The sequence below is a fragment of the Diplodia corticola genome, assembly GCF_001883845.1.
Source record: "Diplodia corticola strain CBS 112549 chromosome Unknown scaffold18, whole genome shotgun sequence".
In the NCBI taxonomy this organism is placed as follows: domain Eukaryota; kingdom Fungi; phylum Ascomycota; class Dothideomycetes; order Botryosphaeriales; family Botryosphaeriaceae; genus Diplodia; species Diplodia corticola.
In genome coordinates this window covers 1-12,677 of record NW_017971497.1, presented here as the reverse complement: position 1 = coordinate 12,677, position 12,677 = coordinate 1, and the positions used below count along the sequence as shown (strand labels likewise).

The 12,677-nt window shown below is 58.5% G+C and overlaps 5 protein-coding genes across 5 annotated transcripts; 2 read left to right on the top strand and 3 right to left on the bottom strand.

Moving 5' to 3' along the window:
• Nucleotides 1–540: 540 nt before the first annotated feature.
• On the bottom strand, nt 541–2,361 carry BKCO1_180005 (capsular associated protein; the record flags this gene model as incomplete). Its single annotated transcript, XM_020271827.1, has 1 exon — nt 541–2,361. One exon carries the CDS (start codon nt 2,359–2,361, stop codon nt 541–543), a length of 1,821 nt encoding a protein of 606 aa, XP_020131544.1.
• A 368-nt stretch (nt 2,362–2,729) lies between these two features.
• Nucleotides 2,730–3,633, bottom strand: BKCO1_180004 (ebp domain-containing protein; the record flags this gene model as incomplete). The annotated part of the gene is made up of 4 exons (XM_020271816.1): nt 2,730–2,884; nt 2,937–3,168; nt 3,229–3,392; nt 3,438–3,633. The coding sequence occupies 4 exons, from the start codon at nt 3,631–3,633 to the stop codon at nt 2,730–2,732; spliced, it is 747 nt and encodes a 248-aa protein (XP_020131545.1).
• A 533-nt stretch (nt 3,634–4,166) lies between these two features.
• BKCO1_180003 (glutamine-serine-proline rich protein) lies at nt 4,167–5,625 on the top strand (the record flags this gene model as incomplete). The annotated part of the gene is made up of 4 exons (XM_020271805.1): nt 4,167–4,474; nt 4,537–5,080; nt 5,137–5,177; nt 5,229–5,625. The coding sequence occupies 4 exons, from the start codon at nt 4,167–4,169 to the stop codon at nt 5,623–5,625; spliced, it is 1,290 nt and encodes a 429-aa protein (XP_020131542.1).
• Nucleotides 5,626–6,279: 654 nt separating this feature from the next.
• Nucleotides 6,280–9,678, bottom strand: BKCO1_180002 (fatty acid oxygenase; the record flags this gene model as incomplete). The annotated part of the gene is made up of 2 exons (XM_020271794.1): nt 6,280–6,347; nt 6,408–9,678. 2 exons carry the CDS (start codon nt 9,676–9,678, stop codon nt 6,280–6,282), a joined length of 3,339 nt encoding a protein of 1,112 aa, XP_020131543.1.
• A 1,018-nt stretch (nt 9,679–10,696) lies between these two features.
• BKCO1_180001 (steroid alpha reductase family protein) lies at nt 10,697–11,777 on the top strand (the record flags this gene model as incomplete). The annotated part of the gene is made up of 3 exons (XM_020271728.1): nt 10,697–10,733; nt 10,802–11,017; nt 11,077–11,777. 3 exons carry the CDS (start codon nt 10,697–10,699, stop codon nt 11,775–11,777), a joined length of 954 nt encoding a protein of 317 aa, XP_020131541.1.
• Between the last annotated feature and the right edge of the window lie 900 nt (nt 11,778–12,677).

Genomic DNA, 12,677 nt, shown 5'->3' with positions numbered 1-12,677 from the left:
GTCACTGCACGCCACCGGGCCCTGTGGGAGAAGGTGGAGCGGGCTCTCGGCGCCTTACAGCACAAGAGCGCGGGGAACTAAAAGATGCGCTGGAGGGGCAAGCGGTTAAAGTACGCAGACGGGAAGCAGCCGTGCAAGGATTACGAGACGATAGAACATCGCGTGAACCCAAACTTCTTCGCAGACGACCGTCTCTTTGATGCCAATCGCCTTTGATTCAAAAGCGTTCTCCTTGGTCCCTCGAGGATGTACTAAGAAAGCTTCATTTCGGACTGGTGTACATACGTGTAGCACGCCGGCTGTGGCTTCGTCGTTTTTTACTGTGTTATTATTATACGATGCAATATCGGAGGCGGGCCGCTGGCGGATCAGCTACCTAGCGGTTTGCTTTCTATTTCATTATTAATAAAGCCGTCAGCTTCGACAACAACGCCTTACTATAGATGCTTGTAAGCAGCACTCTCAGATAATACACTACAATTGGGGGTATGGGCAAATCCAAAAAAAAAAGTAAAAAAATAAAAAATAAATGGCAGAACATCAGAGAAGATCTGCAATGTAGCCAAGCCTCGTTCGATTGTCGTCACAAACCCGTCCAAACTCCAGCAGCAAGCGATACATGTAGATTTGCATGTCTTCCCGCCGCAGAACCTTCTGCGCCCAGTCCTGCCCTTGCTCGGCCAGCGTTTGTGCGACATCGTCGTGGGCCGCCACGTTGTGCGACGGCGCGCCGGCAAGATACTCCATGATGCCGTAGAAATCGACATAAGTGTTGTCCATGGGGACGAAATGCACCCACGGGAAGAGCCGCGCGTCGTGCCACTCGCGGTAGATGGTCGTCTTGATGGGCAGCGACGTGGAGAGCAGGAAGGCGCGGAAGCGGGCGCTGTACGAATTGCCGTCCACGTCAGGGAGGTACTTGTAGTCGTACTGCTCCTTCATGGGAATGCCGTCGACGAGGTGGAAGTGGGGATTGGCGTAGGAGCAGAGACGATCGGGCTCCCAGGGGAAGCAAAGCAGATCGTTGAACCCCGCATCGTTCAGTGTCTCCAACCATTCGCCCATTTTCCCTTCCTCTGCCGCTTGCACGTGGTACAGTTCGGGTGGTGGCAGCCTGAAAGTGGGAGAAGATCCGTTGTTGGCTTCGGCAGCAGCGACCGTGGTGCCGTTGATCATGGAGAGAAAGCGGTGGCGGTGGAAATGCGCCCAAGTGTCTGCTTTGTTACGGCCGCCTGACGCGACGCCGCGCCAGACGAACTTGTTGTACTTTCCGGCCCAGCGCCCCCCGTGGTCCGCGCCGCCTGAGTATTCCGTCCAGTCTCCCCAGTACATGGCCGCTGGGACGACAATCTCGTTGCCCGCTCTGAGCTTCGAGCCAGCGAAGAGCGGCACCAATCGCTTCGATATCTTGGTCGAAACGGGCTCGATGAAGGTGCCGTGTAATGCACGGAGGTGAGGCTGGAAGCATGGATCCTTGGTCATTGTCCAATTGGAGACGTAGCCGTGCGACGAGCCGAGGGGGTGCTGCACAGGAAAGTACTCGGATGCTGGAACGGAGAGGTCTGTTTCTGCAGCTGTCTGACGAGCTGGACTGTCCGGGGGGCAGGCGTCCCGGAACAGCGACCATATCTGGTGGTTGTCCCCCATCCACTCCACCGGAGGCGCTTCAGGGTCGACGTCCATGGGACTCGTGAACTGGCTCACAACGGTGGAGGGGTCCGGTGGCACCTGGCGTTCTGCAGCGGCAGCCGATACCAGCCGATCAATGTCGGCCCAAGGAACAAGAACACGTTGCTCGTCCATGATGTTCATGGCCAGGGTCACATCGGGTATAGGGGCGGCCTGCGCAATGGAATCGACCATTTCGAACCAGTGGTTCAGTCTCCAGCTGTCTTTCGGGGCCCGCTTCTCGGCGGTACCATTGTTCACGGCTACCACGGTTTCTTCGGTATGCGGGGCGGCAGCGCGCACTTCCCGGGCGGGGATGCCCCAAAAGGGCTCCAGATCGTGGTAGATCTGGTCGAAGAAGTCCTCGACGATGACGGCGTCGCGGCTGGAGGCGAAGTCGAACCAGGCGTCGAAGCCGGGTGGCGGATGGCGGCCGCGGCGTTGGCGATAGCGGGCGGTAGCATTGTGCAGGGTGGTGGCGCGAGTGTCGAGAAGGCGCTGGAAGTCGGCGGCGGCGCGCTCGACGAGGTGGTCGATGGGGTGAGGCGGACGGTTCTCGGCGACGGGGACATGGGTGGGCAGGGCTGGCAAAGAGATGGGCTCGGCAAAGTATAGATAGAGCAGAAGCGCAAGCCCGGACGCAGCAGCGACGCATGCGAACAAGCGGCGCTGATGAGGCATGGCGGCGAGCATGCTGGCGGGAGCATAGGGTGTCGCCATGCCAGGCAGCGGGCGGAGGCGGGAATTTACTGGTAGCGGCAGGCTAGCGGCGCAGCAATGCAATGTTGGATGGCGCCGCGCAATAATGCGGGGGCCAAGCCGGTGCACTTTCTGCACTATGCCCTGCCGGGCAACTGAGCCCCAGGCACAGACGACGCCGCGTCAATCGTCCACTTCAATCACCATAGACAGCTTGTGCCGACGTCTGCTTCACGTGTAGCAATGCCCGTGTCCAAATTGTCTAGTCGCGCATCTGTACATGTCATGTCACCCAGCCTCGCGCCCCAGTTGTATACCTATTGATGACCGAAAGAAGCTGTACGTCCCAGCATGAACCCTGGTCATTGCGACTGAGAACGGGCGAGGGCCTTGATCTTTTTCATGGCCGTTATCCTCGGGTTTTCCCTGCGGTATCCCGCCGCCGAGCCGTTTTTGGTCGACTTCTTCGCTGTGGCAACCGCCTGCGCGCATCCCGTGATACTTTGATAGAGGATGTCTGGGAGCAGTCTTTAGATGTGTCAAATCGGCCGTCGCTCGGATCCACTTACACGCAGGGACGATGATCCACAATGCGTTCATGACAACAAAGTACACCCAAAAGTACAGGGCTTCGGGCCGGGAGTGAAGCACACCTCGCCTCATGTCCAGAAAACTCGTCACGTAGTAGAGCGTATCACTGTAGAGGTGCCCGGTGGAGACGAGAGCCTGGAGCGGGAGCCTGTACGGCGATTCCGAGACAATGCACCACGACGTCAGGAACGAGAGCGGGCCCCAGATAAGCTAGCACAAGAGAGTGAGTGAGCGTGTATGCAGCCAGGGCAAGGCGACAAAGCAAAATACCACAGTAATTGTCTCAAGCGTCAGGACGAGCGGGTCGGCGGCTAGGTACCTGGAATCCGACTTTGCGTACTCCTTCCACAGTTGGCCGAAGAAATCCTGGGCGGCGGGCATGCGCGAGTGGTTCAAGATGAAGTAGCCTTCAAAGAAGCAGTGGAGAGAACCGGCTGATGGGGTCAGCGCACGCGGCTTGAACACTTCACAACACTTACACAACACGAACCACAGCACGAGGGAGCCGTCGAGCGGGCTGATGGACGGGCGGTATCGCCGCGAAAGAAGCAGGGCCGTGCCCAGGATGACCGAAACACCGGTCGAGAAGGCGGCAAAGAGCGAGGTCAGGCCGGCAGCGTTCTCCGTGTAGCCGCGCAGCTCGAGGTCAAGCGGATAATAAGGATGCTTGGCCATGGCGACTGCAGCGCACGAACTGGCTGCCAAGGGCGGCTTGTCACGTGCAAGCGTGTCCGGATGAGGCTGGTGATGATACGCTGAAGGATCACCAGAGGGAGGTGGGCAGGCAGCCACGGCCCGGGTTTCAGGCGCTCGCTTAGAGGATGTGCGCTTAGTCAGCCTCCACGCAGCAAGAGAGCATCGAGATTCGAGGCTGCCACGCTGCGGGCTCTGCCGGGCTGGGGTCGCTGCCGCTCGCTGCCGCTCGCTGGAAGCGGTGATGGACGGGACGAAGAAGGTGTTGGGTCTGTTGCTTAGCGCCCGCCGACAGGCCCCTGGCAGCCCTGACAGCCCCGTGGCCCTGACATTCCGCCCATCCCTCGCCGATCCCGCCGTGCCATTGGTCCACAGGTCACGCGGGGTTTCGTCTCGTCTCGCCCCGGCCAGCTGCCGCCACCTGCGCCACCTCCGCCACCTGCGCCTCTCAGCGCCAGCCCTTATCAGCCCGCAGCCTGCTGCCTGCCCTCGCCACTCCACCTCCACGCATCAACATGTCCTTCACAAAATCGTCGCGCGATATCTCCGTCACGTCAGACTTGCTGCTATCCGCTGAGTGCAAGCAGATCAGCGGCCACTTCAAGCGGTCTTTCGTACAGCTCGACCCCGTGCTGGGCAACGCTGACGGCTCTTTCCATGTCGAGGGGCGTGACTTCTCAAAGAGTGCGAGAAACGTGGGCCTGAAGGTGGAAAATGGCTCGGCAATACTGCACGCTAGTCTCCGGAAGATGGACGGATCATGGCAGGACGCGGCCTTTAATCTCGACGTGATTGTTGCAAACAGAAACGGGTCGCTCGTCATGTAAGCCTCTTGCGTCACTCTTCAACGCTACGGGGCATACTGACACCAAACCCACTATGCAGAGATATGAGCACTATCCAATCGCCCGATGGGGCCGTCACCTGTGACACGCTGGAGACTCTTGTCGACGAGTGCAGGCAGGCCGCCGAAGACCTGAAGAACCAAATCCGTGACCAGCTCACAAGAGAATCCCATGGAGCATCGCAATCTGTCCATACCGCATTCAAAGGCATCGCGCAGATGCAGGAAGCCCTCAACGACGGCGCAGCATATGCTGACAGGGAGGATTTCCGGCCGGAAGCTGGACATCTTGGATTCCTCCTCAGCGACGCTACCGGCCAGTGGTCCAAGGTTGAAGATGCTGTGGGGTCCGCCAGCCAGAACATCAAGGACTTCCAATCCACGAAGCTCCACGACGTCATTGCTGAGATTGAAGCCGCCGAACGTAACATAGCCGCCAAGGTGGACAGCACCATGTTGGAACAGAAGGAAACAAAGATCCACCTCGAATCGTTAGGCGACCGGATCAGCCAGCATCAGGAAGAACTTTCAACTGCCCTAAACCAGAGACATGAAGCAGCAGTAAGAACCATCAGCTTCTCCATTGTAAGTCTTTTTATGCCCACCACAGAGCCGTGTTGACTGCAAGCTAATCCTCCAAGGCTTCCGTCCTCGTGCCGTTTATTTTCATTCCTCTCGCAGTGTAAGTCCCCTGCTTCATACTGACATGCTAAGATACTGACTTTCCCCAAAGCGAGGCATCAGGCGAGCGAGCACAATGGGACAAACAGGCAACCGACCTGGAGAATGCCATTAGGGAGACATCATGCCTGAGGGACAGGCTTGATGGATTACAAATCGGACTCGAACGCTCACTGCAAGCCGCCAACCAAGTCAGCGGGAAATGCCGGCGTCTGCGGGCGGATGTGGACACTCTCTCCGAGGAGCTGCACGGGTTGGAGGAGCGCATCCGCGAGAAGAAGTGCATGATGGCAGAGTACGTGCAGACGCTCAGAGAGGCCGAGTCGGATGGCGTGACGGCTCTGGAGTACAGCCAGACGCTGCAGGAAGGACGTGAAATCCTGCAGGAGGTCTTGTACGTCAGACAGGAGTTTGACCCCGAGAAGCTGCATGTTATGCTGCAACTCTGAACAGGATATGACAATGCTTTAGCCCTGACCGACACATTCCAGGAATTGCATTCGTGTTCATCATTTAACGATATGATCGTTCCTTATTGAGTGGATTACAGTATTCGCCAATCTTCCTTGAAGGCATTAGCCGCTCATAGCTAGTCAGGATCAAAAGCCGCATCATGGTCGAAAGGCGGCGAAGATTGGAGGTGGGATGATCCAGCCTTTTATTCTTGACCTGCACCTTTCGGATCCTGGAGGGGTTGACCGGAAGAGACTGATGCTGCTCTGGGCTGTGCTTTCCAGACCAAACCCCAGCGCAGACTCAGTCCACTGCTCAGTCTCCAGAGCCACCTCCTCTCCGCCTCCTCCGTCAACCCCTTCTGCGTGCGTAGCTCACGGTGATATCCGGATGCAGATAGGAGATTCGAAACTACACGAATGAATCTAGTCTAATCTAGACATAGACTGACCATGTAGTCAAAGAGTCTCAGTCAGATGATGGGGAAAAGAAAGAAAAAAAAAAAGGTCGACCGTGTCCAAATTGGGTGTAACCTTCCAACAAAACAATCAGAGAGATCCAAGCCCGCTGGAAATCATCCTCCAAAATTCCATTTTACCCTCAACAGTTGCGCCTGTATACAAGAAAAAGAAAATCGTACACATAGCACTTTACAAAGTCCCGTTCGCGTCACCATTCGCTTGCGGCGTTGCAGCATCATCCCAATTCACCTTCAGATCTGAAAAAAGAAAAGTCAGCACAAATAAGGAGCACGTAAGAGGACGGGTATCAAACTTACTCTGCGGGAACGGGAAGAACGAGTTACCCATCTCCATCAGATACTTGTGGTACCTGACCTCCTCCCTCTCGAGCTCCGGCGGGCCCATGACCTGCTCGACCTTCCGGACGACGCCCTGCGGGCCCTTGGCGACGCGCAAGTTGGGGCATTCCCTCAGGACGACCTTGAACAGCGCGGTGAGGGCGACGCGCGTCATGGGCAGGCCGAGGCACTGGTGCTGGCCCGCGCCGAGGTGGATGTACTTCTCCAGCGGGCGGTCGAGGCGGACCTGGTCCGGGTCCGGGAAGGCGTCGGGGTCGCGCGACGCGGCGCGCAGGTGCAGCATGACGCGGTCGCCGGGCTTGAAGTGCAGGTCGCGGCCGGCGTCGGACACGGTGGCGTCGCGGGTGGCGTAGCGGAGGACGCCCGTCTCGCCGTACAGCCGGCTGCCCTCCATGAAGTAGCGCATCAGCGTGTCGAACGACTCGTCGTCGTCGCGGAGCGCCAGCGCGCGGCACTGGGGCAGCAGGGCGCGTCCCTGGTCCGTCGTCAGGAAGAACTCCATCGTCTGCGCGAAGAGCTGGCCCTGGTTCGGGGCCATGCCGCCCGCCGTGCCCATGATGTGGCCCCACACGAGGTCGGGCACTTCGTGGTCGTGCTTGAGCAGCCGCTGGATGAGGTGCACGCCGTAGTCTTCGAGCGTGTTGCCCGTCTCTTTCGAAGGGAAGATTCTGGCCATGGCATTCGACAGGATGCCGCCGCCATCCTTGATGGACCTGACTTTCAGTTCGACGGCCTTGCCCAGGCCGTGCGTCGCCTTGTGGCCCTTCAGACGGAGCTTGAACGACTCTCCCGGGTCCATGTCGAAGAAGACGACGGTGAAGACGGCGGCCAGGATCATGTACAGCTCCAGTTCGGTGAAGAGGCCATGGGGGTTCTTTTTGGTCTTGAGGGGCAGGAGGAAGAGGTCTGCTGCGAAGTGAATGTGAACCAGATTGCCGACATCGCGGATCAGGTCGACTTGGTTGAGTGAGTCACCCAGACTGTACGATTTCTCTCGCAGGAGCTCTTCGCTCTTGGTGAGGTAGTAGTTCTTGACCTCGTTCTGCCAGTTAGAAATATAAAGAGCGTCCTTCATCATCTTGCGGGATTCCAAGTTTTCGTATCCATCGCCTGCAAGCATGAAGTTCTTTGCTGGCTTGCCCATAAGGAACTCCATAGCCGGTCCCCAGGTGACGTTGAAGGTTGCCTTGTCACCGAGGATCTTTTCAGCACACTCGTAGGAGTAGACGAGCCGGAAGGGAGGGATATACTGAGGCCTCTCAAAATTGTACAGGTGTGCTTTGCCCAAAGTTGTCAGAACGTTCTTCATCTCTGAGGGAACAGTGAGCGGGTAGTGCGCATAAACGGAATCAGGCCTGAAGTGGTTGGGGAGCGCCCGCATGAACAGCTTGGAGAAAACGCAGCCATTGTCGATCTCTTTCTCAGATTGCACGAGAGCGAACCCCCAGTTGGTAAGCAGCTTCGGGTGGTAATCCAGAGTATAGAAACGGTCGCCTCGGACGAGTGCTACGGCATCGGAGAGCACGCCGCGCGAGATGGTGTAGTTGGTGCACAATCCCGAGCCAGGCACCATTGGCTCCTTGGCCGACTCGACAACCAGACCGGGGTAGAGCTCGACATGGTCGGGCGTCTCGTAAAGGTGCCTTAGCTGGTCTGCAACTTCGGGGTTGATGTCCTCGAACGTGTTGTGCGGAGTCAGCTTGAAGTGTTTCCTGAACTCATTCAGAGTCGCGCAGTTCCAAGCCCGGGCTTGCTCGATGCCCAGGACCTCGATGGCGCGCATGACGGCGGGCACGCGCCGAGCGCCGAAGCTGTTTGAGCAGTCTTCGATGCTCTCAACGACGATCTTGGCCAGCTCGTCGTCATCATAAGTGCCGTCTTCCTTGCGCTTCATCTTGTTGAACGGCCTCTTTTCAGGCTCCTTAGGGATCTTGCCCTCGAGCCCGTTCAACAGTTGAAGAAACTCGTGCATCTCCATCTTCTTCGGGTCCTTGTCTGGCCAGAGTTCGGCCCACAAATCCTCGGTCCACTTCTCGTCGCGGTCCGAGATGACGGAATGCCAGCGGTACACCAAGTTGAACTCGGCCGAGACCTGGTTTCCCTCTGCCAAAGCGACACCGTCGATCTCAGCACGGGGATTCAGAGCCCAGTTGTCGTCCGTCTTGTTGAGATTGAGAATGGTGCGGACGTAGTCGAGTAGGACGCAGTTGATGTAGAGGCCGCAAGTAATCAACCGAGCGGTCTGGAAGAGATCCTCGTCGTACTGCTTCCACGTCTTGGCATGACGACCGGTTCGCCCCTCAACGGGCTTGTTGAATCTGCCACCTTCGTTGATCTCGGCGAGATTCTTGGCCACGAAGTTGTGGAAGCGGTTGAAGCAGATGAGCAGCACGCCGACGCCGGGGGGGAAGAGAAGGAGACGCTCCTCAGAGAAGCAATCAGGCTTGATCAGGCCGTCCTTGCCAGTCCTCATGAGGGCCAGCTCTTCGTCGTTGCTGCCGTACAGAGGAGCGAGGTCAAGGTATGACGAGGTTTTGGAGCGGGTGAAGTCGTCGTGATCGGTGTCGAAGAGATCGTGGATGATGATGGAGGCCAGGTAAAACAGCATGCTGGAAATCTGGTTGGGGTGTTTTTCGCTCTTGTTCCGGGACATGAGACTGTCAAAGACAACGCCAGCGTCGGGGAGAGCGACCATCTGCGGCGTCTTGGGCTGCACGGTCCTGGCGTAGGGCATGCCGGCAGCGCCGAGCATGGGGTGCTTGAGGCTGTTGTAGGAGCCATCTGCCTTGCGGTACTTGAGGTCTCCGGACAGGAAGGACTGCGGGGGGTGCTGGAGGTCCGAGTACAGCTGGGTCAGGAAGCCGTCGGTGAGCTTCTTGCCCATGGGCGACGAGTCTGGGAGTTTTGCAGCGGCCTGGATCAGGCGCTCCATGAAATAGGTCTTGTCGTTGACGAGCTCGCCGGTGATTTGGTTTTGCAGCACGTCGTACAGGGTCTTGTAGTTGTCGATGCCCAGGTGGCTGAGGTCGGCGAGACTGGACTCGGCGAACTCAAGGGCATCAGTGTGGTAGTCGTCATCGTTGAGGTCGGTGCCGTCGCCGGTACCGGTGGGGACAGGCTTGACCGTCTGGGTGATGAAGGTGCCAAGGGCGGCGACGTGCTTGGAAATCTCCTTGCGCGTCTTGTCGAGCTGCGAGAGCTCGGGTTCGGAAGTGAATTTGGCCGCCATTGCGGGGGGCCCGGGGGATGATGGACTGGGGGACTGGTTAGGCGCGAGAATAAGAAGCAGCAGGCGCGACAAAGGGATGCCGGCTGCGGCCGGAGAGCAGCAGCGGCTTTATCCATGGTGTTCTGTGCATAGGTCGTGGAGCATGATCGTCGGCATCGGGCTCGGGGGAAGCGAGACATGGACTTACACGGTGCGGCGGTGGGGTATCAAGCAAGGGAGGGCCTGCCGAAAGAGGTGCGGCGAGGGTGATGGTATCAGAAGCAACGAGACACGAGGAAAAATCAACAAAATCAACCAAGCAATTACAGCCACACACGTGGTCGCGGGAGGAGGTGGCGGAGGACAGCCTGAGGCGGCGGCGGCGGCGGTGGTAGTTATAGACGCGAGGCTGGCGGGCGGAGGCCGCACAACTGGAATGGAGCAGCAGTCGCGACGGTGTCGTCGCCGTCAGCTCTGCCAGCAAGGGGCCGGCAGGCAGGGGTCGGGCCAATCGTCGAGGGCTGATTATCCGGCCTTCGTGATGCCACCACGCGCCGGCCTGGGGCTGACGCTCGGCATCTGCAATCTGCAATTGCGCCCTCAGCTGCGGTGGGGCCGCGCCCAGCTCACGCCCAGCGACGGCCGCAAGCAGAGGCATGCGCCGGGGCGCCCGTGGCCGCCGGAGCGGACGCGCGGGACTTGGGGCGGCGGACGAGCACCGCGCCCAGGCTGCAGCGGCGACTCCGACGGCATTGGCTGGGGGGGTTGTCGCTCCGTCACTCCGTCACTCCGTCACTGGGCTGAGCTGACGAGGAGCCATGTGCCGAGGCCGCCTGCTGGTGGAACGCCACCAGAGCCTTATGATTACACGGGTTACACGGGTGCACGGGAGCCGTAGGTCGCGCACGTGTGGCTCGGCAGCCGCCCGGAGCTTGGGCCGTGGGCCTAAGTTGGAGCCCTGTCCGCCTGTCCGCCTGTCCGCGACTCACAAAATCCGTTGAGCGTCACATCGACCCGCACACCACCTCCCCCCGCAGCCATGGCCGAACCCATCACGCTCGTCGTGCAGCCGCGTGGTACGCTGTGCTTCCCGCCGCCTCGCCGCCTCGCCGCCCTGCCGCCGCACGCTGACCCAATGCCCTAGGCAAGCCCATCAAAAAGCTCCCCGCCGACACCACCGTTGCCCTGTCCGACTCCACCGCTGAGCTCTACAAGCGCATCGCCCAGGCCACCGGCTCTTCCGTCCACCGTCTGCGCATCGCAAAGGGCAGCGATGGCTCCGTTGTGCCCAATTCGCCCCGCACTCTTGTGCAGGACACCGGCTTGCGCCACAAGAGCAACATCACTGTCAAGGACCTTGGTTTGGCCCCGCATCTCCTGTGCATCATGCCCTTTGAGCTGACATGCTCGCCTTCCTAGGCCCCCAAATTGCATGGCGCACCGTCTTCCTCGTCGAGTACCTCGGGCCCCTGCTCATCCACCCGCTGATCTACTACCTGCGCCCGTACCTGTACCCCTTCCCGTCGCTCACGCCTTCCGACCTCCCGGACCCGACCTCCCTGCAGAAGCTGTCGCTTTGCTTGGTCACAATCCACTTCCTCAAGCGTGAGCTGGAAACCCTGTTCGTCCACCGCTTCTCCAGCGCCACCATGCCCGCCTTCAACATCTTCAAGAACTCCGGTCACTATTGGATCCTGTCTGGTCTCAATCTGGCCGTCTTCACCTACGGCCCCTCCAAGACGGAACTTGGCGCGAATCCCCTGATCGTGTATGCTGCCTGCGCCTTGTACGCCATTGGAGAGCTTGGCAACTTCAATTCCCACTTGGTGCTGCGCAACTTGCGACCAGCCAACAACCCGACCGCCCGTGGCATTCCCAACGGTCTGGGCTTTTCATGGGTCACATGCCCGAACTACCTTTTTGAGATCCTGTCTTGGGTGGGCGTCTGGATCGTCAACTCGCTCATCAGCAGGGCCGGCTTCTTCTCCACCGCCCTCTTCGTTGTCGTGGCAGGTGGCCAGATGGCTGCCTGGGCCGCCAAGAAGGAGAGGAGGTACAGGAAGGAATTCGGTCCTCAGTACAAGCGCAAGAAGTTTGCCATGATTCCAGGCATCTTCTGAGTCGTCTGGAAATAGAATCATGTTGGTGGGCATGTGGGGCCATTGATCGGAATATGATCTACATTATGGATTCGCCCCATCAGGGTGCAGCCCGAACAAGAACGCGGAGCAGACCCGCCGATGCAGGAGCCGATGAGTGGGATAGCTATGGTATACTTGGCCGGGATAAATCAAATATTTGGAGTTAGCTGGGCCGAGGTCCACCCTATGTATTTTCCTTTCCCTCACGTCTCCCATCTCTCATGTTGTTGGATCGGGGGCCAGATCCCGTAAATCTTTGCACATCAGCCTTCCAATCGCGTCCATTCCCCCGATAAAGTCGCCAGAGATCGACGTAAGCTGACATGCTGCATTCCCCAGCCTCCAGCCTCCATGCGGTCATCAGCTTATTCTCGCTTACTCACATTCCTATCACATACCTGACGTCCATAGTTTCTCCTTTCAACCTCCTGCATGCCTAAAGATCAGTCCACCGCCGAAAGCAATTTACACAGACACCATGACTGCGGCGTCGTACAACAGCAGTTGCCTTAACCACTGGACCGCTCATTCGTCCGCCTTCTTTCCTTTTGTTTCCTCTTGCATGACAGCTGAAAATGCACAACCGCATCGGGCTGCCCCGCGTGCATATTGCTTTTGGCGCAGACGAGCGTCGAAAGCTGTCAACCCTTAATGCGCGCCCCTGCATTAGAGGGAACCTTTCCTACTTTTGAGTGGTAATTTGTCTACTCTAGCAGCAAAGTACCATTGTTTCCTCACAGCCCAACTTCAACCCTTCTCTCAACGCCAATCTCGAACGTTTGGAAACTTCAGCATCTTCAGATATATTTCATTTCTATTTTTCTTTTGCGAAGCACAGAATGACTAGCCAACGTCATGGGGACCCCCTCCCCCCCCCCC